Consider the following 26,640-nt stretch of genomic DNA (forward strand, 5'->3'; position numbering starts at 1 on the left):
AATTTAAGGGAGATATCTCGAGACATAAATCTCCGACAAAACTATACCACAAGGTGTCAGCCTGGAGGTTCTCCTAAGGAATCCACCAAGGCACTTCATAGGCATCAGCTGCACAGCCATTTAAGAGAACTATTTATGAGGATATTAGTAAATGGTATGATTTACACTCATTCCTCCATGATTATTGTCAAGGTCAAAGTGAGTGGCTAATCAGGCTGTATATAATACATTGACATTAGAGCCTGTAATGTGCTTAATCGTAGATGCTTTAATCCCATTAAATTATGTGGGAGGTAGCACTCAAGGTATAACAGCCTAACAGGAGGTATGGTGGATACTGCTTGGCAACTACTGTACTGTTCAAAGTGTAATTTTTGCCACAATTGCTTAATTTAGAGTAATTCAGACATTAAAATTGGCTAAAGTTAATGGGAGGTCATAAAGTATGACAAAAATCGGCAATTCAAGGAACCCCAGGGTTATATAGGAACAGAAAGAAAGGTAATATAAAATGTTAGATTCCAATACCTGGGTCGAGTGCAACTACTAGAAGCTCGACTTACATTAGATCGCATGGCGCCTTTTTGATGCAAGTAAGCTGGAATATTACAGAACACTTAACATCTAGTTGTTAATGGGAAGGGCTATTGCTTGGAGGAATTCTCTTGCTGTAAAAAAAAAAAAAGGTACATATGAATAAATCTGCCAAAGAATATAGCTTTAATGATATGGCCAAAAAGGCCTACATATAATACCTAAGATCAACATACGGTAAGTGGGTACCATAAAAACAAAACTATTTTCTAGGGCCTGGAAAATGTGTTCGTTCCTGGCTGTTGTTCCCCGTGGCAAATGATATTTCTAGGCAAGGAATAGTGCTGATATCGTCGTCGCCCACTCGTGTCCGAGTATTGGGTTCTGTCGTTAGCCATCAGCCTCCTATCTGTGGGGTGGGTGCTTATGCCTGATGTGGCTGTTAAGTCCTAGTCTGTGGTGGCAGAGTCGCGGACAGTGTTCACAAGGGAGGGTAGGTGGTGGGCGGGGCTGTTCTAATCGCTCTCTCCTTCTTCTCCTCCTAGCCTCCTCATTTTGTCTCCTCCTCTCCTCGAAGCCCACGGTGCCATGGTGTACTGTACTCCTCAGTGCTGATATACACCATAGCAAAGGAAAATTACCTCAAAAATGCGTTAACTTTCCCCAAGCCGGATAAAAAATCTAAAAGCTAGTAAGATTTGTATAGCCAAGGCCCGTGTCAATTACATGCCACTTTAAGCAATTAATCTGGAAACTAGGCTAGGGAAGAAACCTTTGGCTACTAATAACAAAAGGGAAGCCCACACTTTGAGTAATTAAAAATGAAGAAGTCTTCCTGAAAGTAATCTGGGAGCAGGCATATATTGTATTGTATACTATACATATTAACCCTTTTACCCCCAAAGGACGTACTGGTACGTTTCACAAAAGCCATCCCTTTACCCCCATGGACGTACCGGTACGTCCTTGCAAAAAAATGCTATAATTTTTTTTTTTCATATTTTTGATATTTTGAAAAAATTCAGGCATTTTCCAAAAGAATGAGACCAACCTGACCTCTCTATGACAAAAATTAAGGCTGTTAGAGCAATTTAAAAAAAATATACTGCAAAATGTGCTGGGAAAAAAATAACCCCTTGGGGGTTAAGGGTTGGAAATTTCCAAATAGCCTGGGGGTTAAAGGGTTAAACCGTGGATTATTGTTTCCTTCCTCCACTTTCATTAAAAAAACAAAAAAAATGTTCTTCCAAAGAATCAAAATTGTCACTTTTTTTTTTTTTTTTTTGTCTTGACTGGCCTAGGTCATTATTTATATAATTTCCCAACTTTTCAGTGAATTTCAACCGTTTACCTGCCTCTTCTCACCACATTCGTGAACATTTTAAATCTCAATGCATTTTACAGTATATGAACAGTTCCAGTAGGCCCTGCTGCTTCCTCCGGTGCCTTAGATGACCGCGGAGGTAGCAGCAGTAGGGGAGTCAGCATTATGAAGCTTCATCTGTGGTGGAAATGTGGGAGGTTGGGCTGTGGCACCCTAGCAGTACCAGCTGAACTCGGTTGAGTCCCTGATTAGGCTGAAGGAACAGAGAGTGTAGAGGTCCCCTTTTTGTTTTGTTTCATTGTTGGTGTCGGCTACCCCCCAAAATTGGGGGAAGTGCCTTTGGTATATGTATGTATGTACATGGACAACAAAATACTGTAAAGAACAGAAAAATGTTAATGAAGAAAAAATATAGAGTCCCTCTTTCTCACAAACACAATGAGCTAACACTCACCGATATACTGATTCTTATTTCTTGATAAACTTTGTAAAATAATATTTAATAACAACAGTGACGAGTCTCAAAGTGTCTATAACAACGATGTGGCGTGGTAACGCGCAGCGTGCCTCCGAGTGCGACACCTAGCAAACTTGGTCTTTCTGAAAGGATATTAGAAGGGTCGTCTACATTGTTCAAACCAGGATCTGATGGATCATAATTCAAGAGAGGAAGCTGACAAGCTTCAAGCAATGCAGGTCGAGGCTTCAAAACTTCAGGTATTTTTAAAATCTTATCAAAAGCTGCTGCTTCTTTCTGTTTGATCAAAACTAACATTGCAGTGGTTGTAATCCTGGTGTTATGTTCATAGGTCATATCACGTAACACCTACACCTGCTGCAAAAGATTTAAATCAATGTTCTGTCTCCTCTTCAAAATCATTATATTAATTATTTCTCATATAGCTTATTTCCTTATTTCCTTTCATAACCGGACTATTTTTTCCCTGTTGGAGCCCTTGGACTTATAGCATCCTTTTCATCCAACTGGGGTTATAGCTTAGCTAGTAGTAGTAATAATAATAATAATAATAATAATAATAATAATAATAATAATAATATCATCATCATCATCTCCTCCTACGCAAAGGGCCTCTGTTAGATTTCGCCAGTCATCTCTATCTTGAGCTTCTAATTCAATACTTCTCCACTCATATTCTCCAATAATAATACTATATTTTACAAGCACTTTACAATGTACCTTACAGATGCATCAATTCTATCTTCTCTGGTCTTTACTAAACGAGCCGATTCATTCTTACCCCACTTTCCTAACCTTTAAAAATTGGCAAACCAGTTTTGAGCTTTTATTATAGTTACTCTTTAAAAAGTTGAAACTCCATTTTCTTAGGTTTTGTGGACATTTTTTTCAACATAGAAAAGGACCCAAGAGGTATTTTTCACAAACAAATAAATGCATAAAACACGTGAAGCAAAACAAAGGAGACACATGGCAAAGATACTATCCAGACGTGTTAGAAATGGATTAAATCTGCTTATAGGGTATACCAACCAATACATTCCTTTGCACAGATCTCACGCATTGCTGGACATGGTAAATTTAAGCTTTACCTTTAAAACTTGCTAGGATTTTTCTTTATCCGCATTAAGTAAATCCTATATAAGTTGAATGTGGGCTGTGTTTTTGTTTGCATAATCAAATGAGTCTTAAATATTACCTGGAAAATTCATCAGCAGAATATCACCCACAAAACTTTGTGAAATGAAAATCATAATTGTAAATTTACCACCAAACCTTAGCATATTCAGTACCCGAAACTCACATGAAAGTTCCGATTTGAGAAGGGTGGGAAGGCTGTTAGTTTTAAATCCTAATACAGCAATAATTGTTAACCATTTTACCCCCAAAGGACATACTGGTACGTTTCACAAAAGCCATCCCTTTACCCCCATGGACGTACCGGTACGTCCTTGCAAAAAAATGCTATAAAAATTTTTTTTTTCATATTTTTGATAATTTTTTGAAAAAATTCAGGCATTTTCCAAGAGAATGAGAACAACCTGACCTCTCTATGACAAAAATTAAGGCTGTTAGAGCAATTTAAAAAAAATATACTGCAAAATGTGCTGGGAAGAAAATAACCCCCTGGGGGTTAAGGGTTGGAAATTTCCAAAGAGCCCGGGGGTAAAAGGGTTAAAAATCCTCATCAGTCAAGAGCTATGCTTCCATATTCCCAAGCAATAAAGGGTTTGAGACCTTAAAATGTGACTTCCTTGGAAAATTAATATAATTTTCCATTAAAACCAAAGGAGGCACATGCTACATATTGAGAGGGACTTTATCAACTACAAACCATTGGTTCAGCTAGAGAAGTGTTCAAGATAAGCACCATGCATGGGTTCATCAGTGCTCTTCCAATATGTGATCTACCAATCTAAGACAGTGATCTGCTATTCATGTCATGTCATCTACGAGTAGATCGTGCCGAGCGAAAACCACTGGAAGTTTTATAAAATATCCCAGAAATAAAGACCAACAGGGCGGACGAGCGAAGCTCTACATGTACCACCTACCAGTACATAGGAGCAGTGATTTTTTTTTGTTCTTTGCGAGCAAGGCGGAGCAAAAAACAGTTCGACAGATCACATATTGGAGGAGCAACGGTTCATCTTCCGCAGCCAATAAAATACACTATACTGTGCCTTCATTTTATTAAGAAAGAAGAAATGGTCCAGTACCAGATACATTTAAAAAATAAGTTTAATATCCCCGTGAGCAGGGGTGCCTTCCAGAAGAAGTTTAAGGAAAGCTAGGCAATCAAAGAAAAGGATCATCACAAAATCTAAAGCGTCGGGTAAAAGTAGAAACTTAAGTTTGCTAACTTCAAAACTTGTAATGGCTCCCAAAATGTGAAGTTTAATTGGCTGCATGCATCCACTAATAAACTAGCATTAATTGAATTCATCAGGATTATTAACCCTTTTACCCCCAAAGGACGTACTGGTACGTTTCACAAAAGCCATCCCTTTACCCCCATGGACGTACCGGTACGTCCTTGCGAAAAAATGCTATAAAAATTTGTTTTTCATATTTTTTTATAATTTTTTGAGGAAATTCAGGCATTTTCCAAGAGAATGAGACCAACCTGACCTCTCTATGACAAAAATTAAGGCTGTTAGAGCAATTTAAAGAAAATATACTGCAAAATGTACTGGGAAAAAAATAACCCCTTGGGGGTTAAGGGTTGGAAATTTCCAAATACCCCGGGGGTAAAAGGGTTAAAGGCTCGTGAATACACTTACTGACGAGAGCCGATTTCCAATTTAAAATAGACTTCATATCTGAATTGGATTTAAGATAAGACGTATCTTTTGGAGAAGAGTAAGCAAGGCTTCAATCCGTCCTCGTGGGCACAAATCTGTTTCCCATAAAATGAATTGAGCACTGATTGGCCTCCAATAAACCCAGCAATGGGTCATATGGCATAAAAAATAACTCCAAATCAATCTAAGTCATTACAGATATATTAAGTTTCAAAATGTTACCCAATAAAGAATATTGTTGATTCTGTCTTTACAAAGATGGATACCTGAACCTTTTTCATTCATTGTTGCTATTTAACACACCAAATGATTGGCAGCAGAATGAGGAAAGTCATTGTCATTATAAAAAAAACAAATTGACAATTACAATACATTATTCTATCAAGTAGAAATTAGTTGTAGAATATATATCCAAATATTCCTATCTCCATTTTAGTTAATTTGATGCACTATAGCACCCTCAAAATCAGAACAAACAAGGTATCATTGTAAATACCCGGGCCACGATGTCAGGGGTATTGCTACATCCCTGGCCTTCAAGAGAAACTTCTCTGTGACGCAGGTACTTCAAGCTGGGGTCTGGAAGCGTCAAACGACCTTCACAGCCCACTACCTGCAAGACGTGACCCACAGGAGCCTCGATACGTTTTCTATCGGCCCTGTGGTGGCTGCACAACAGCTGGTAGGTGTGTATCATTCTAAAATCATAGTAAAAATATGGGAAGAAAAATGTTAAGAGCAATGATAGTAGAGAGAAAGACTCAATTTTCCTGTCAATAAAAGTAATCTTTGCATACATGACATCACTTTCACGTTTCCTTATATTCATGACCAACCATAACAAAACTTGCATACCTTATACTCTCAAACAAAACTTGCATACCTTATACTCTCACAGATTATGAACACTGGCTTGTCATTAAAATAATATTGTATACAATAAATATGCAAGCATTCATATGGCCCATGTATATATACGTATCGTATGCACAATAGAATCGTCACCTGCATATAATAATTTTAATCATGATTAATTTTATAAGGGTCTTGTTCATAATTAAAATAAATTGTTTTAAATGTCTTGTATATAGATATTTAAATAAATTAGTCAAAACAATTCACATAGAAACCAATGAAATTGTAAAATCTTGAGTTAACACAATAGTCGGGTCCTCGTCTTCTAAGTTTTAAGTATCTTTAAATTTCACTTTGGAATGAACAGGCCAAAGGATAGCAAACCTAATCCCAACCAACATTTTTATATTTACAGAACAACAACTCTAATAGCCAGGCCTTCTCCATCATGAGGCTCAATACTACGCAGTACTCTAGAAGTTTTATTCCAGCTGTTACCAAGTTGTGGAATGATCTTCCTAATCGAGTAGTTGAATCAATAGAACTTCAAAAGTTCAAAGTTGGAGCAAATGCTTTTTTGTTGACCAGGCGGACACGAGTCTTTTTATAGTTTATTTATGACATATTTGTTTTTTATGTTGTTAATAGTTTATATATGACATGTCTGTTTTGACGTTGTTACTTTTTTTAGAAATGATTTATTGTTAATTTGTTCTCTTCATTTATTTATTTCCTTATTTCCTTTCCTCACTGGGCTGTTTTTCCCTGTTGGAGCCCCTGGGCCTATAGCATCTTGCTTTTCCAACTAGGGTTGTAGCTTGGATAGTAATAATAATAATAATAAACAGCTTAAGTAACAATGGCAAAATTTCTATAATCAATAGTACAGTACTGTATACTGTATACTGTAATAAGTGGAAAACCTTCACAGCTTTCATAAAATCATATTTAAAATGTGACAGGCCCCTGATCACCAAGATTCAATTCTAAGGGACTTTTACTCAGCGAAGACTTAAAATCCAGACCCAATGACAATATTGACGATTGAAACATTCAATTTCATAAAGTTTAAAGTCTTTTTGTTAATTAAGAAATAAATCTGGGAAGCAAGTTCCGTATAAGAGAAGGACAAAATTACGAAGAATAAGACGTGACGTAAATAATTTAACGTACAAAGAAAATAAGTGGAGAGTTAAGAGAAATCCACAAATTCAGAAAAACTATGGAACTGGTACATGGTGCTTAAAAGTTATTAAAATCACTTTAAATATAAGCTGAGAAAATGCCAGATCACATGATTTTATTCAAATATATTGAGGGTTAAATTGTGAGTTACCTGAACTATTATGTGTTAAATCAAGAGTTTACGGACCATTTGAAAATTAAAGCGAAAACTAAAAACAACTCATAAATGCAAATACCTGCGTGCGTACACATACGCGGACATACAATAGGCTTGCACACGAGAATGGGACACACAGCCAAATAAAACTTGAATATTTAATAGATAAAAGTATTTCTTTTATTATATACATATTTACCTTCGTGTTCAGGTAAAACGAAAGCGGATTCTTAAAACGTCCAACAGCTCACGTAACACAGCACGGAGTCTCACGAATCAAACACGTCAGCGGACAGTACAACTTTCTTAACTTATATAAACAATTATCAGGACCTTATAATGCTGGACCACACCCATTGCCTACATAGTAGATACAATAACTGTATGACAAAACATTATAATAAACATATTACATACTCTTGTACACACGGCTGTGTGCAAATACATTATGCATGTACAGGTATACTGTATGTATATGCACATAATTATGCACATATACCCAGTATATATATATATATATATATATATATATATATATATATATATATATATATATATATATATATATATATATATATATAATATATATACATACACACATACGTACAATATATATATATATATATATATATATATATATATATATATATATATATATATATATATACAGTATATATACACATACACACATTTACAAATAATCCACATACACACTTGCGTATGTGTTGTGTGGAGATAAAGATACAAATCTGGTGGAGATTGCAATAGATTTACAGAACCAGATAGCTTTTTAAAAGACTAGAAAACCCTGTAAGTACATAGTGACAAGAATATTAAATATTTGCAACAATTCATTTATTGTTAAAAGTCTACGTAACAAGTGTGGAGAATGAATGTACATAGCTAATGCGAGAATTGACAATGGGAGAAAAAAGGATTTGAGAAATATGGAAATGTGCTGATAATAATATACCTACAATGAAACACGTTTAACATGTCACACGTTGCCCCCAATTTTTTTTTTTTTTCTATTTATTTTCCTCTGTATTCATAGAACATACGTAATAGTTTGGCGGCTGTTTCGATCAACAAAGAAACGATGGTAATAACTTGGGAAACGAAAAAATCCTCTTGTGATATGGTAGTCCGCGCTGTGCGAGTGTTTAAGTTTACATCTGTTTGAAAACTGACAACTTAATGGAAATCAATGGAAATAAGACATTACAGTACGCAACATTTTATATTTCTTTAGAAATTTAATTGTGCCATAGTGTATTTTCTGAGATAATTAAACTGATATATTCAGGGGAGAGTATAAACACTATTCACAAAGTAGGCATTTTGCCTAATCTTATTAACAATTTACTTTGTCGTCAATTTTTTCACATATAAAATATACGTCTACACTGTATTGCACAAAGAGAATATTTACCTTGAGATTGTGTCAGGTCCACTGCACTTAAACTCAACAGCCATACAAAAGAAACTGCACGTGTCCCAAGTTATCACAACGATCTTTGCTGCTTACATGATCTAAGTTTAAATATGATATATACTACCCTACAATCTTTATATCGAAAATTCAAAAAATACGAATATCATTATTGTCTAAATTTTGCAGTAACATTCAAATTTCAGTAAATCCTTAAATAAAATAGTAATAAAAATAATGAATTGTGGAATCTAATTTTTTCTACAAATGGTCATGAAGTTTCAAACCAGAATCAATTTTGTACGGAGTTATTTTCAATTTTCCTCCGTAGACTATTTTTAACAGGACCCTATGAAGGACCTAGAGATGTATCGAGCATACTGGCAAGTTTTTTCCTAATAAAGGAATATTGTAGTTAACCTGGGTGTAAAAAAAAGTTACATGCTTAAGCTAGGCATGCACACACACGTATGCATATACTGCAAGTACGTTACGCATATATTGCATGTACGTAAGTATTGTATAATATCGTACCCAACTTGACGTTTTCTAGTTCGTAGTGTTTTAATTGATAATGTCCTTGTAAATTAACCCTTTTACCCCCAAAGGACGTACTGGTACGTTTCACAAAAGCCATCCCTTTACCCCCATGGACGTACCGGTACGTCCTTGCAAGAAAATGCTATAAAAACTTGTTTTTCATATTTTTTGATATTTTGAGAAAATTCAGGTATTTTCCAAGAGAATGAGACCAACCTGACCTCTCTATGACAAAAATTAAGGCTGTTAGAGCAATTTAAAAAAAAAAATATACTGCAAAATGTGCTGGGAAAAAAATAACCCCCTGGGGGTTAAGGGTTGGAAATTTCCAAAAACCCCGGGGGTAAAAGGGTTAAAATCATGGACTGAAATCCTGTATCATTAGATAATTTGGAACATTTATGTGGCTGGGAACATTGTCAAAAGTCATCCTAATAGTAACTAATGAAACATTCTACATACAGATCCATTAAAACCAAATTTTAATACATTTCCTTTTTCTGATTACTAAATTACACACATTTTTCATACATTTTTTTTTTCTGATTACTAAATTACACACATTTTTCATTCCCAGCACAGATGCTGGGAAAGGTGGTAGTAGTCCAGTATGAGAATCTTGTCTGATAGGTCAGTTGACTGCTTCTAGATTGTAGTAACATTGTTTTATTACCCACATATGTCCCGAACTTGGCATACCCTTTACATTCAGATCTCCCTAGACAGTTCTATCCTGTTCGTAATACTAGGCAGGCAGTTAATTCTAATAGCCAGGCCTTCTCCATCATGAGGCTCAATACTACACAGTATTCTAGAAGTTTTATTCCAGCTGTTACCGAGTTGTGGAATGATCTTCCTAATCGGGTAGTTGAATCAGTAGAACTTCAAAAGTTCAAAGTTGAACCAAATGTTTTTATGTTGACCAGACTGACATGAGTCTTTTTATAATTTATATATGACATATCTGTTTTTGACGTTGTTAATAGTTTATATAGGACATATCTGCTTTGACATTGTTACTGTTTTAGAATGATTTATTGTTAATTTGTTCTCATTATTTATTTATTTTCTTATTTCCTTTCCTCACTGGGCTATTTTTCCCTATTGGAGCCCTTGGGCTTCTAGCATCTTGCTTCTCCAACTAGGGTTATAGCTTGGCTAGTAATAATAATAATAATACCCTGCCTCAAAGTCTTCATAGAAGAGTACATCGTCTCTTTTAAGAACAGAGTACCATAAGGGTCAACATAACCATTTGTACGATGGTTAGTACATTACAGTATATGCATATGCACGCAAGTACAGCGTATAAATAAATTTGCATGCTAATTATCATCATTAACCCTTTTACCCTCAAAGGACGTACTGGTACGTTTCACAAAAGCCATCCCTTTACCACCATGGACGTACCGGTACGTCCTTGCAAAAAAATGCTATAAAAATTTTTTTTCCTATTTTTTATAGTTTTTTGAGAAAATTCAGGCATTTTCCAAGAGAATGAGACCAACCTGACCTCTCTATGACGAAAATTAAGGCTGTTAGAGCAATTTAAAAATGATACACTGCAAAATGTGCTTGAAAAAAAATAACCCCTGGTGGTTAAGGGTTGGAAATTTACAAATAGCCTGGGGGTAAAAGGGTTAAATGCACTAGGCAAAATCAGGTTAAAGACAGACATGAAAATCACTTCTTTCAAATATAACAAACTTATAAACAGAAAACAGCAAAGTTGTGAATAACTTCACCATATTACTTTTTTAATTATTATGTCCACATAATAAAAAAATAAATAAAAATTCTGATACTGTACTAACATTTACAACATTACAGTGAACCCTCGCTACTTCGCGGTTTGACCATCGCGGATTCACCACTTCGCGGATTTTTTTCATAACCCATATATATATATATGGTAATATATTGGTAATAACAAAATCAACATACTGTACTGAATAATCAATATAATCGATGCAAAAACTAACCTATACACAGATGTGTACAGTAAATGCGTTTGTTTCTTCATTATGATCAGAGAAACGTAAACAAAATATTGGTTGCCATTTTTTATCGTGCTTTTTGGAGTATTTAGGAAACGCATGATAAAAGATCGCCTTTAATATTTGTGCCTGTTTTAGTTTAGGGTACTGTAGTACATGCATTAAGTGTTCTGTACATTAAAAGGTAGTTTGTTAACAGTACTACGTACAAGGGAAGGTTTTAAAAGTCTGAATATACATGTTAAATAAATAGGTAAATATGGTGTCACTACTTCGCGGATTTTCACCTATCGCGGCCGGGTCTGGAACCTATCTACCGCGATAAACGAGGGTTCACTGTACTTAACATTCTTGCTTGGCTGATGTTGTCAATACCTTTGGTTATTATACTACAAAAGAAGTGATTCTTGAAATTTCAAACTAAAGAAACTTGCAAATACCGATACTTTACCGTCATCTTGAATGTTTCGTATGATACTGGACGAGAATTTTAGCCCTGTCGGGGGGGGGAGGGGGGGTTCTAGGTATTGGAAATACATTACTGTAGCTATCTGTGAACTGGAGCTAAGGCCATCAACTTAAGCGTATGATGCTGGACTGCAGTGTCGGCTAGCGAGTTTGCCTTTGTTCGACGCGGGTGCTCGAAAAACGTCGGGACTCTGGGACCTCGTGGTGGTCTTTCATGATTATTTTAACAAAAAATAAAGTTACTTTAAACATTTCTTCAAATCCAATGACTATAAGACACTTTATTGGTCTTCTAAATGGCTTAGTCCTTAAGTTATTTTGAAGAGGAGGAGATTCTAGCAAGATGAAACTTGGCTATTCATTGTAAAACTGATCAGGCGTAGCATAGAAATGACACAGATTTAATCAACATGGCAATATTCAAGAGTTGTGTATCAAAAGAAGATTATTCTAAACTGTTTTCCTCAAATCTAAAAAAATACATTTTATCGTACAAACTTAATGCTTGGTTTCACTGTCATTATCCTTCTGTTATTAGTAGCCATAAGAATTTTTTTTTTAATTAACAACTCATCAATTTCAAGAATAGCACTATACACAAGATAGTCTTATCAACATGATTTAACTTTACTATTACTCTGTACGGAACAGGTTTCTTACACAATCGAATACTGTCACAGTATTGCTTTTTGTCTTATCACTCCCTCTTCCCTACACTGATAACAGACCAATATAAGCTAGCAAGCTTACAAAGGTCGACTTACTATCAATGCAGTGAAGAGCAAGCGATGACAAAAAAGCAATACCGTTACAGTAAACTAGGGTGTATGAAACACGTGCATGACAACTTTATAACCTAAGAAAAATTAATCACAATTGACAAAAAAAAAAAAATAAACGATTGCTAATTGATGAGAATTGCTCACATCAATATAAATTTTGCTAGTGAATTCAGCTCACTTATCTATATGAAAAAATTTGATACATGTTAGATTTCAGCTTCAATATATTAACGGGAGAAAGAAAAGACATTTCTGACCATTTTCTTTTGGAATTAAATCATCTTCAATAGCCATAAACACTTTTATTCGGTGCTTCTGTAAATCCTAAAATGTATTCTCATACATTTTATGAAGTGAAATTAGAAAGCATAGTTTATGGTTTATCTACCGGCATTTGAATCTTTGAGGACTAATTACGGTACACTTAAGGCATTATTATCAAATAGCAAGTGCCACTCATATGATGGATACTATACGATCTAGTGCAGTAGAATATCTGCAAATATACGTAAGAGATGGAGGTGTCATCCTACAGAAACTCATCGATGAAATTATCGAACAGAGGCAAACTCTTAAGCAATCTGCTTTACAAAACATCAGGGGAAAAGGATTATTGGAAATGTTCCATACTTAAGTCAGTTAGCTTAGCTACTGGTAATACTATTCATTAAAATCAGAATCGAAGACTAGCAATACTGTTTACCTTAAAATGTAAAAAATATTCCTGGTAACACTGTTGCCAGATGAATTCTATGGTACGTGAAATTTTCAACCGGATCTAAACGGGTGTTTAAAAAGACTACAGATACGTGCTCAAGTGAGACTTGCTAATTAGCAAGATGAAAAATGAAAAAACCGTGATGAAATATAAAATGAAAATTGAGTAAGTGCAGGAAAGTAGTTTTCTTATTACTGTCAAGAATAAAAAAAGATAATGTTAAAGACATTATGTTTATAGAAACTTTGAAATTAATATGCACTATCACTAGGTAATACATTATTTATAGTTTAAAAGAAGATCTTTCTTAAGTGAATGATATATGTAAAGAATTCAATTGGGTCGAAGCAAGACCCTTTTACAACAGTCAGAGTCTATCTGTACGATTTATAAATTAGAGAGCACTCTCACCCTGCTAGTTCTCTAGGTGTTATCTGCTATGTACAGTACAGAAACAAAGTTCCACATTTTCCTTTAACAAGTTCCGAGATGTGTTATAATCACTGGCGACGCACCTCAATAGCACTGCAATCTAATAGTACCGGCCATCAATAGGACAAATGATGTATAGAAGGTCCTCAGCTTACAAACAGATATAAAACACAAATCAAACTGAAATCGTAAATCTCATATATCAAAAGTTCATAATGAAAAACTGTAATTTAAATGGATCTTGGGCGAGATAGCCATTATTAACGTATAATGTCATGGCAATGGTGCAGGTGAGCATAAACTATATTTGAGGTAAAGTTAACGGATTTAGACGTAGGAAAAATCTATTTTTGGGTGAGATAGCCATGTCGTCCTGATGGAAGTTCCTTCCGGCAGCTTCCTACTGTATAATATATCTGCGAGTGATATTACAAGAGAATTACCGTCAGGCATCACAGGGTTCTAACCCCCGGAACGACCATCCTAAGATATCGTGTATAATCAGGGACGTATCCTTAGATAACCGTAGATATCTGCACCCCAAACAGACTTAACCCAGTCTAAGAATCTTAGGAAGAGGATAGGTGAGGAGCCATTACATATCCTCTCCCTTCAAATTTAATACAGTAAACAAGACGATATTTACAACAGGAAACGGAACTATTTGTTGACTTTAGCACCTGAAGATCGTAGACATGAGAGCAAAATTTAACAAAATCGCAAAAAGCTCCTTGGGACCAATAAAGTTTGTAAGTCGAGGACTTTCTGTATAACAATCGCTTTACAAAATAGCTGACCCAGTCTATGAATCCACCAACTGTGGCTGGGTGGGGGAGGTCGTACAAATTGTGTTTTGAATCCTAATTGAAGGCTACGTAACCTCGTAAAACTTTACAATTAAGAATATGAAATTAATAGCTATGAGCCAATAACATTTCATCTTCTTTTCTAAAGTACGAAGGGCAAGTAAAAAATAAGGTTCCCAAAATTTTTGCAGGTATAAGACATTTTTTATTGACATAAATAAGCATACAATGTGAAAGCTTATACTTTAAACTATTTTTCTACATAGTCGCCAGATTTTTCTACGCATTTTTCCTGACGAGTTATCCACTTCTGAAAACCCTCTTCGAAGAACTCCGCCGCTAGGCCGTCGATGAACTTGCTGACCGCTTCCTTCACCTCTTCATCTGTATTGAAGCGTTGTCCACCCAAGTGTTGCTTCAATTTCGGAAACAAGTGGAAGTATTCCACTTGTTTCCGAAATTGAAGCAACACTTGGGTGGACAACGCTTCAACGGTCAGCAAGTTCATCGACGGCCTAGCGGCGGAGTTCTTCGAAGAGGGTTTTCAGAAGTGGATAACTCGTCAGGAAAAATGCGTAGAAAAATCTGGCGACTATGTAGAAAAATAGTTTAAAGTATAAGCTTTCACATTGTATGCTTATTTATGTCAATAAAAAATGTCTTATACCTGCAAAAATTTTGGGAACCTTATTTTTTACTTGCCCCTCGTATTTATCTCTCTAATACTCAATAACAAAATACTCGGGATCACAGCTAGTAGAATACATATGCTATCCTTTGAGTCTCCTTCCGAGACCCTATCTTACGCGGTACCCGATTTACTAGCTAGGTAACGATACTGCTCTAAAACTTGCCCTATAATTGAACTTCCCTAAATTAAAATTGGCTCTCCCTATAGATGTTACAGTATAATGAAAGTAACCCATAAAGACAATTGGCTATTTAATTTACATTATCTGTACAACCTGAATGCCCTAGATATTTCAAGTAGGAATTGGCACTTAATTTGTTTGATAAACTACGAATGGGACGAATGGTCTTACGAATGACCTGTGTGATGCTATGAACTTTCCGTAATTCTACCCTGCCGAATAAAGTGTGCAAACTATTTATTAAAACTATAAAGACTACATATTTCAAGATGGAACTATAGAGTTGTCATAGATAAATATCTCGATAAATTTAAGACCATGGAAAATTTTTTAAGTGTTATTAAAATGTGAAAAATACAAAATTAACAGCAGCATATTACATTTCGTTCATCATTGTCCTTAACTTCTATTTTCTTGCCTTTAAATACAATACACACATTCCTTTAATTAATGCTATTTCATTTACATTAACTATATCAGGTAATTTTTCTTACACAAATAACTTGCATCACCTTTTTCAAAACAACTATACAGTACTTCAACTTATCTCTTTTTTTAAAACAACCTCGGATACATCCCACTGCAGCGATCACTATGTTTTTAAACTGATTTTCAACAAGCGATATCAATATTACAGTGCATATTGGACGACAATGATGATTACTTAGTTCGTTAACATAGTACAGTTCAATATATCCAACAGTTAAATTTTGCTCTACAAATAAATAACTGCAATACATAATTGTGAAACTTATTACCATATCCCACACTTTGACATGGAAACACGAGGTTCTTTCTTACAAAAAAAAAAAAAAAAACAGCAAAGTTTACCAGTTGGATTAGAGTTCAACTGCAAGTACTTATGTACGTACTTTTACCGTCAATCATACGATATACTCTACAACGTACAGTAAATCGTATCTTTAGATACAGCACAGATGTTTGTTTTATCGTGCTATAACGCCAAGATAACCGCAATTCAGCACAGTGCGAAAATAACCAGCAAAGTAATGCGGAAAAGCTTACATCACAACAGCACTGGAATGAGATACAGAAATCTTTGTGATGATATAGTGTAAGGAATACAAACTCTATTGAAGCATACAGTATTTGAACAACCAAACAAATGAAATAAGTCGACCATTTTATCCCATAAAAACTGGAGATCAAACACTACTTTTTATAGCATGGTATATATTATTTGAAGTCCTCTAGTCAATGACACATTTTATCATTAAGGCAAATTCGCACGAACTAAAGAAATAGAAAGTAGAGTGCTGTGAAGTTCACGTCATAGCCACGAGAACAATGAAAAATCAATCAAGCTAAAATGATTACAGTAAAGCTAAAAAAACACTCTCGACTATTTCCTCGTAAAAACAGGAGGAACGTTTAAATACCGAGTGTTCCTTGGTGGCCTGGAGTCTATACCAGGGAATGTACGCATCTTAATTCAATGCTTGAATTATCCTTAAATTTTATTAAGCGTCATTATTTGGCACATAATTACTAACTGGCAACTACATATAGTGAGAGTACAGAAGGCCCTCAAATTACAAACATTCCGAAATACAAACACAAATCAAACTGAAAATAACTAAGATAAAGAAATACTGTAATGAAAAAGTAAGCAAAACAACATTTGGAATAACCTGATATCTGTTTCATATGAAACCCGATGATTTATTGACTTATGTAGCTGGAAATCGTAGCTGTGGGATTCAGGTTAGGACTACCCTAGGCCAAAATTTAATAAGATTCGACTCGCAAACAACTTCTTGGAACCCATTTCGTTTGTAAGCTGAGGTCCTTCTGTATGCAAATAATAGTTTAAGATTATGTACAGGACTTCTACTCCTAACGTTACAGTAAATAGTCTTTACAGGTAAAGCTTCGGGGAGGAGTTGAAATACAGCTTCATACGGATAGTTTGCTCGATCGCGGTGTAAACGACACAAAAACTGCTAACGGGACTCCACACACAAAAGTTTACTTTCCCGTACACATACAAAAATTTCGACTGCTCTTATATACACAAACATAAATGACACTCAAGGTAGAAACAAAGTAGGGAGTTTAGATACAGAAGGTGTAAATACAAAGTTATCCGAAGATGGTTATCCAGCGTGAACAAACCGACAATTCCAGACAGCTATTTTTAAGTGACCATTTGCTTCTCTTTCAGAGAAGAAAAATATAAACCAGTTAGTGTCATGGTCGTCGTCTTCCTATTGTAAAAATATAAAAGTCTTTAATATATCATAGCTATTTACATTACCTCGAAAAGCCTCGTCGGGGAGTTTAACTTGGTTAACGTCGAGTTTTACATAGTTCTATCCGAGTTACGACTTCCTCTTTACAATGATTTGATTAGGTTTCGTTCTTTGATAATATCATACTTTGCCAGTAAGAATATAATTCTTTAAGGGATATACTGCGAACAATATATAACAACAATAATTTGACTGATAATACTGGTTACATGGTAATACATAATGCTGAAGCCTAACAATAGTACAGTATGGTATTCGAATTAAAATGTAATTTTCAAAAATGACAATATCTGACTTTCTTTAATATTTAGAATAAATTCTATGTATTTATTCTCAATGTAGTTGATAAATGAGAAAGAATACCTCTTCGTTTTATGATTAAGCATGGAGACCAACATCACACCATGCTCTTCCTGTTGGATAGTTTAAGTGCAAAGCATAGGCACTTGCTCCCAGCAAAGTCTTTATAAAACACATTTTCTGGATGATAGGGAACTTTGCCAATTTATCACACAATAAAAGAATATGTGCTGTACCTCAAATTCTTTTTAGTCTAAAAATACATATGATTTTAATTTAGTTTTACATGATGAGACAAGGATGTTTTTAAGTAATTATATAATACATACTATTATAAGAAATCCTTAACTTTCATAAATGGTCTTCAAATGTGAGTATCCTTGGCACAAGTTTTTGGAATACAAAAAGTTATTCTTGGGTTGAAAAAATCCTTTATCTATGATTCTGGAAGTTTTCAATAATTCGTTCTTCCATTTCTATGAATGCAAGAGTTGATGGGAGAAGTACAAGAGGAAGGCCAAGGTTTGGGTGGATGGATGGTGTGAAGAAAGCTCTGGGTGATAGGAGGATAGATGCGAGAGAGGCAAGAGAGCGTGCTAGAAATAGGAATGAATGGCGAGCGATTGTGACGCAGTTCCGGTAGGCCCTGCTGCTTCCTCCGGTGCCTTAGATGACCGCGGAGGTAGCAGCAGTAGGGGACTCAGCAGTATGAAGCTTCATCTGTGGTGGAAATGTGGGAGGTTGGGCTGTGGCACCCTAGCAGTACCAGCTGAACTCGGGCGAGTCCCTGGTTAGGCTGGAGGAACGTAGAGAGTAGAGGTCCCCTTTTTTTTGTTTTGTTTCTTGTTGATGTCGGCTACCCCCAAAACTGGGGGAAGTGCCTTTGGTATATGTATGTATGTATTTCTACGTGAAACTAGAAGCTTTAGAGAAAAGTACCCACCACTCGAAAGCAACCAATAATGATAGACTTCATGGAGGAACTCGGGTATTTGGCCTGGTGAAATACTGTATTGTAAAGGGTGTGTATAGTAACGTAACTAAACCTAGAGGAGCAAGGTCAATGAAACTTAATGCAAGATTTCCGATAGAAACGGAAGTTGGATTTGCTCGAAACTCGCAGAATCATAGGATAAACAAACTTTCAAACTATGAACACACTCTTGTCCTAAAGTAAAATAATACCTGGTTTTTCAATATTAATGCTTAATCAACACTATTTGTACCTCATTTATATTTGGTTTTCATCGAGGGCTGATAAACGATCTTGTAACTGCTAACTTGAAAAAAAATCAAGGTTTTCTATCCCAAGAAGTCATTTACTTCTATCAATATACAAGGATATTTTCAGGTACTATTTGAGATTTTGATTCTCAGATTAGTTGATGAATGTATACTTTGGCAGAAGGGCGTAAGGTTACTTGGCAACGCTATATACTTCGTACTGAACTCGATAGGTTACAGTATAGTGAGAATTGGCAATTTGAAGCAATACTTTACTTTTGGCACGCTGTAAGGTGAAATTGAGAGGAGTGGAGGTAATATGAAAAGCTAATAATGTACTTCAAAAGAGAATCGCAAAACTCCCTTTCCATTTTCTTTGGCGATCCAAATACTCGTATGGAGTCGGTAAACAGTTCCTTCTCTTGACAACTGGAAGTGTTGATGGGGAACATCAAATGGCAAGAATTATAGAAGGAAGTACAGGTATCCTAACAGCTATACAGTAACTACAAAGAAAATTAAAATTGTAAAAGTATCTAGAAATTCACTTACGCTACCAAAAGAGACCGGGAGAGGGATTTTCAAAGTACCAAAAGATACCGAGAGAGGGATTTACGAAGACCGTTTTCTGTCTGTACAACAGCGTCAAAATATAAGGCCTAAATGACTATGTACATTGTGTAGATAATAATGATTTTACAGTATTATGTTTTATGATTATGCATAATTTACGCTATGGAGTCGTAGAACATCTATTATGAGATGTGTGTTAAATCTGAGATTCCATAGTAGATATTACTGGTATATTAAATCATTGTGTAAAAACCTATTAACTCCTGTTAACTACTCGAAACTGATATGCTAGCACTCTGTTTTTACCAGCTACAAGTACCCATTTGGGAATAGATATCACTCAGAGCATCAAAAGAAAAGGAATGCTTTATAAAATCTTACTCTCGTTTCAAGGGGCATTGCAATACCAATGGAAAACTTTCTTATTTTAAACCATACGGCATCAGTAACATTCCTCTAAAGGTTATCTCAAATATATTACGACACTTCTTCACAGTCCAAAAATAAAACTAAACCCAGTTTATACTCGGTAGAATTTCACAGTTATATTACAGCACTTGGAGAGAATTTCTTTTTACCTGTTACGTTCTTGTTTAGTGGGGGGGGGGGCACTTGGGTAACTCACTTGATTCTGAGTGGCGATAAGACATCGTCGGTTTGGCTCTCGGCTATTCACGACATGCGTGTAAGACATCTAAATTTGGCGAACCTGAGAGAATCCTTAGGACACTTGGGGGAATCTCTTGTCGATACTACCTGCGATTCCCCCTGTCACTTGCGCATGAAGGAAAACAGACCCCTTCTCCTGCAAGCTCCTGGTCCCATCAACATTGGCACTTGGTTGTGGTGGCTTATGTGGATCTGAAAGTTAAAATAAGAACTGATAAAAAAAGGACTCTTTGAAAGTAAATTTAATCTCATCTACAGTATAAAACATACCTATTAACCCTCTTACCCCCAAAAGACATACTGGTACGTTTAAAAAAAAGCCATCCCTTTACCCCCATGGACGTACCCGTACGTCCTTGCAAAAAAATGCTATAAAAAATTTTTTTTTCATATTTTTGATAATTTTTTGAGAAAATTAAGGCATTTTCCAAGAGAATGAGACCAACCTGACCTCTCTATGACAAAAATTAAGGCTGTTAGAGCAATTTAAAAAAAATATACTGCAAAATGTGCTGGGAAAAAAATAACCCCCTGGGGGTTAAGGGTTGGAAATTTCCAAATAGCCTGGGGGTAAAAGGGTTAAGTTGTTCCAGATTACCATAAAATGGAAAGCACCAAGTTAGCAGCCATTACTCTGTAGGGATGATCGACTAAAACCTATAATACAATCTTGCCATTTTTGTTAAATGAAGGATGCCCTTCAATTGAAGGTATAAACTCTATTCCTTCAATCTCATACTTTGTTAAAAGTTCCTTAATGTAACCCAATGGTCTAAATTCTCGCAACAAGCAAAATTTTAAACGTAATTTGTATTTTTTCTAGTCGTATAAACCCGAGCACTTTAAAATGGAGAATGTATTCAGCACAAACCAAAACAGCCATTGAATTTGCAAACGAGATGGTTAACAATAGGTTTTCATAAGACTTTACTTTTAACCATTGGTTCAGGACTCAGAAGGTGATTGAGGTTGGAAGTTTGTCTTTAAAGGAATTAGTATGGGTAGGAAAAATAAAAATACCTTTTAAAATTTATTATTTCTTTCTACCCGCATAAACACCTTTGGTCTTTTCAAAATCGGAGGCTCGCTTATTGGGGGGTATGAAGCACTAGTCCATTTCTTATAGTGAATTCCAGTTTTGCTAGTTATCAAAAGTATCATACATTAACCAAATTATATTTCAGAAAAGACACCAGTTCAAAGCCCATCACAGGGATAACACCTTTCTTATGTCCTATTATTATACTATACTATAATAAAAACTGGCTGGTATATCTCTTTGTACTTATTTTACTCTTTTAAATATGGTTTTTCAATTATAGAATCATGCCATTCAAAATTCAAAACTTTTCTGTAACTTGCTTAAAGATTTCCGACAGATATAATCTTAAGAATTGGGTTACAAGAAGATTCTTTAATTTCAAGCAAAACTGAAATTCCCTATAAATAAAATGGTCGAGTGCTAGCTATTTCGGTATTTTTCTCTATAAGACTAATGGCGATTGGGGCATAAAAACTTACATATTGATCAATTAAAATGTGAATACAATTTCATTATGCATGTCCAATGTTCACTTCTGAGAGACTGATGGTGGATTACTGCACATTCCTTTTAAAAAGCTTATTTTTTGAATGACTTAATTACTAGCTGGCATTTTGATTCAAATATTTATTCACAAGTTCCCAGATGTTATAAAACAGCGTTTTTATCTCCCTAAGCTTCAACTCCAACATGACTACCATTGCAAGACGAAGTCTCAGAGGGAAGTTGAATATTTTTGAAAATTTAGTGTAATTTCATACATTGTGGCATTTGATTATATCTAAAACAGGAACTTTCTTGTTATTGCCCCACCACTAATTTCCAACATAACCCCAATACTATTTTTGAGGTTAGGTTAGGTTAGGTTTGAATTTTATCCACCTACAGATAAAATATTTTAATTATTTAATCTGTAGATGGATAAAATTCAAAACTAACCTAACCTAAAAAATAGTATTGAGGTTATATCGGAAATTAGTGGTGGGGCAATAACAGGTAAGTACCCTATACAGTGATACCTCTGGATACGAAAGTTTCTGCTTACGAAAAATTCAGGATACGAAAACCGATACAAAGATTTTTATGCCCCAGTATACGAAAAAAATTTCAGGATACGAAAAGCTTACGAGATCCCAACTCGTTGCCGAGAGTACAGTACCTTTTTTTTCAGGGTATCAATCCTTAATTTAGGTGTACAGGTAACAATACACCTTCACTGATCCAAATGCTTTACATACAGTACCGTAACTTTTATACAGTAGTAAAGAAAATGGACCGTTTTCTTAGGGTTTGGAGGGGATAACTAGGCTATAACTACATTATTGAATAATCTCATGGTGGTTTCTGGAATGGATTAGGCTGTTTTTTACGGTTGGGTTAATTATTGAATGATAGAAATGGCTGCATTGCATGTTTATTACTACAGTTTAGCATGTTTATGAAAGAAAAGGTGACTTTTTGTAAGGCTTGGAACGGATTAGGCTATTTACATGTAAAACGCGACTCAGGATACGAAAAAATCAGGATACGAAACCGTATCCTGAACGGATTACTTTCGTATCCTGAGGCATCACTGTACTCCGGATAGCAAGGTTGGTAGCGTCGCGGATTTCTACTGCAGAGGTCCCAAGTTCGGTCCCCACCAGGGACGCGAATACCGTGAGACCTTCTACCGGGGGATACTCCCAGGGTGGCGCCTGGGGGGGGGAGGTTAGAGGGAGCTAGTAATAGTCCCTGCTGGCTTATGGTCGCCCGAGCAGAATGATGTAGATTGTCTGAGTGGAGGCCTAAAACCCGCAACTTTAACTTTTAAAACAAACTCTTCAGTATACAGTTGCTCAAAAAAAAAAAAATTAATAATGAAAATAAAAATCACCAAAATAATGACCCTTGTAGTTGGTATGAGCAAATATTATAGAGCAATAATATGATTTTTTTGCGAGCGAAGCAAGCCACGGCAGAGCAAAGACCATTTGAGGGACATGATATTACCTGTATTATATTTCATAACTTCACCCCACATACATGAACCATACTGGTTGTGGTTATCTTGTGTTTATTATAAATTTCTATTCATTATTTCTGAAAATCATTCGTTTTTTGGGGGTTTTTCCCGCCTCAAACTGGTTTCATTGTAGTGTATTACAGGGCAATGTAACCTAGGAAAACAAATACTTTTTCTTATAGAAAAAATTACGCTCTCTTTGAAAATGACACTCGTTCCCGTCGCAAATGAATAGTTTCAGAAATATATATACATCTATATCCTACAATAATGGAGGACCCCCAGTGGGAACTCGGGGTTTTGGGTGGGGAAAACATACTGGGGAATCGATATATAAACGTAAAACAAGCCTTTTCTTCTCTATTCATTACCTTCTTGAAATTATAATAACCAGAGGAAAATACAAAACAGTATATCTGAATAAACTTTGGAGGCGCCGTTGCAACGATTGTGTCATGAACAAATACAGTAACCAGTGCTGCCAACGTCCGATGTAGATCAAATGTTATTTTGTGACCTGTCATACTACTAGGCTTGGTTAGGTGGGTTTGTTAGGTTCTGTGCCCTTTTTGTACTTTTTATGTATTGGGTAAAACTTATATGGAGAAATTATTTAAAATTCGTATGGAAATATCTATCATTGCTATCGTTAGTAATATCAGCGTGCCGTTGGTAACTCTGTGTACCATACGTCAACGTTGGTAACACTGTGTATTATTGGTAACGTTACTAATGTTATCATTCGCAGTACGTTCGTAAGAGAAGTGACACCGTGCAACTTAAAGTTAGCCGAATTGGTTGATCTGTTTGTTTCCGATTGAAATGAACAGGAAATTCGGTTAAATCACGTTATTTACTACAGGAAAACATATATTTTCTGTTCGAAATCTCACCCTGTAATACAATAAAAAATTACCCTAAAACTTTAGTTTATCATCGGGACCCCAAAGAGTTGTTTTGGTATGGGGTGCTGTTAGAAAACTCCTAAACGGGTGGTTTGCACCAATATTTATGATTAAAAATGGATAAAACACAAGATAAAAAGTAGTTAATATATAGAATTAATGTATTTAGCTATAAATTAAAGCATAATAATATTTACATTAGTAATAATGATTGAATTTACCCTACGATCTAGGGCTTTTTCATGAAGCCACTGCCAATACATTATACTCCCTTATCTTAATACTTTTACAGACATATTCACTTGACAATACTAAATATCTTGACATATATTAATAAATATTATAATAAATGCAACTAAATATAGTATTTCCTTATAAAAACTCACTTAAATTACGTGTGTGGTGAAAACAGTTCAAATGGGCCATGGCCGGTCTCAGTCACTCAGTGTTTGTTTACATTTTATTTCGACTGGATTATCGTACATGAGCCTTAAAATTGTCGTTTTTCAACCAAAATTATCGTACACAGTTTCAATATAATTATTAAGGAGTTTATGATTGACTTATTTCAAAATATTTGAGTATAATTGTTTAATTAAACACACATACCACACATATGTATATATGTATATACCTAAGGTATGTATCGTACATCGTACTGGACCCAAAATAATCGTACATGTACGATAATTATCGTACGAATGGCAACCCAGTATGTTTGTTTACATTTTCTGGTAATACTGTTACACTACAGTGTTACCAACCACTAAAATGTGTTAGATTCTTTGCTTTCATAAAATTTATTTCTTTATTTATTTCTTTATTACTTTATTCAGATATATAAATTTCTATCTATCATAATTACATAAAATTTTATCATTATCTTTTCAATTTAAATATGTGTTTTTCGATATAACAGCAAAGATAGTTAATCCAAAATCGCAGTCAATGCAAACATCTGAAGTCAAAATTGGGCTGTTCTTGAAACCCTTTAAATTGATCATTAAAAATTCGAAGATTTGTTATATAATTTGCTCATAAATACACATACATACACATACATGTGTGTGTATTAATATATATATGTATATATAAAATATATATATATATATATATATATATATATATATATATATATATATATATATATATATATATATATATATATATATGTGTGTGTGTTTTGACATTGTTGCTGTTTGTAAAATGATTTATTGTTAATTTGTTCTCATCATTTGTTTATTTCCTTATTTCCTTTCCTCACTGGGCTATTTTTCCCTGTTAGAGCCCTTGGGCTTATGGCATCTTGCTTTTCCAACTGAGGATATAGCTTGGCTGTTAATAATAATAATAATAATAATAATAATAATAATAATAATAATGATAATATAGTTATTTTCTCTTGCAGAGGCACTCCAAAATAAAATAATAAACACATATAAGATATACCACCAAATTAATCTTAGCACAGCTGAATCATGGATGAGACATTGAGCAGAAGACTTCCACAATATTAACCCATTTACAGTATATAACTATACAGAGTGGTCATCAGTAACAGAGTTAATACAGTAGGCCTGCTTCTACATTACACCATACCATTCCCTCTACATTTCTTCCATGAAGAAATTCTGAAAATATCTTTGGGTTATCTTTCATCCTCACTATCATTCTCAATGTATATTTTAAACTCTTATGTCACAGTTTTGATATTTTTTTCTTTTAAATTCATTCAACATCCACACTTGATACCATAAAGAAGAGTTGGCTCAACAAACAGATTTTAACGTAGGAAAAATCTATTTTTGGGTGAGATAGCCGTGTCGTCCTGATGGAAGTTCCCTTCGGCTCCTTCCTACTGTATAATATTTCTGCGAGTGATATTACACAAGAATTACCGTCAGGTATTAAAGGGTTCTAACCCCCGGGACGACTATCTGAAGATACCGTGAATAATAAGGGACGTATCCGAAGATAACCATAGATATCTGCACCCCCAATAGACTTTACCCAGTCTAATCCACAAAAGAGAAGGATAGAAGAGTTGGCTCAACAATGAATTCATAAAGATTCCCTTGGCTTTTATATACTGTACATTACAAGCATTTCTGAATCTTTTGCATATACCCTACCTTCATCTCATCTGATTCATGCAACCATCATTTGCAATATTCACATCAAAATACCTATATACCATGCTTACCCCACTGATAGAGAGATTCACAACTTTTTTTTTTTTTTTTTTAAGGACTTATAATTCTTTCA

General features: G+C 34.9%; 1 protein-coding gene across 4 annotated transcripts in view; it reads right to left on the reverse strand.

Annotated features, from left to right (window-relative positions):
- Positions 1–19,135: 19,135 nt before the first annotated feature.
- Positions 19,136–26,640, reverse strand: part of Dgk (diacyl glycerol kinase 1) — a 58,051-nt gene continuing 50,546 nt past the window's right edge. For all 4 annotated transcript variants that reach the window (XM_068369301.1, XM_068369300.1, XM_068369299.1 and 1 more), the window contains exon 20: positions 19,136–20,615. In XM_068369301.1, the coding sequence (XP_068225402.1) occupies positions 20,526–20,615 (90 nt within the window). In that variant the 3' untranslated portion in view covers positions 19,136–20,525. The remainder of the gene's footprint in view (positions 20,616–26,640) is intronic.

Source organism: Palaemon carinicauda, unplaced genomic scaffold, assembly GCF_036898095.1.
Source record: "Palaemon carinicauda isolate YSFRI2023 unplaced genomic scaffold, ASM3689809v2 scaffold472, whole genome shotgun sequence".
Taxonomy (NCBI): Eukaryota; Metazoa; Arthropoda; class Malacostraca; order Decapoda; family Palaemonidae; genus Palaemon; species Palaemon carinicauda.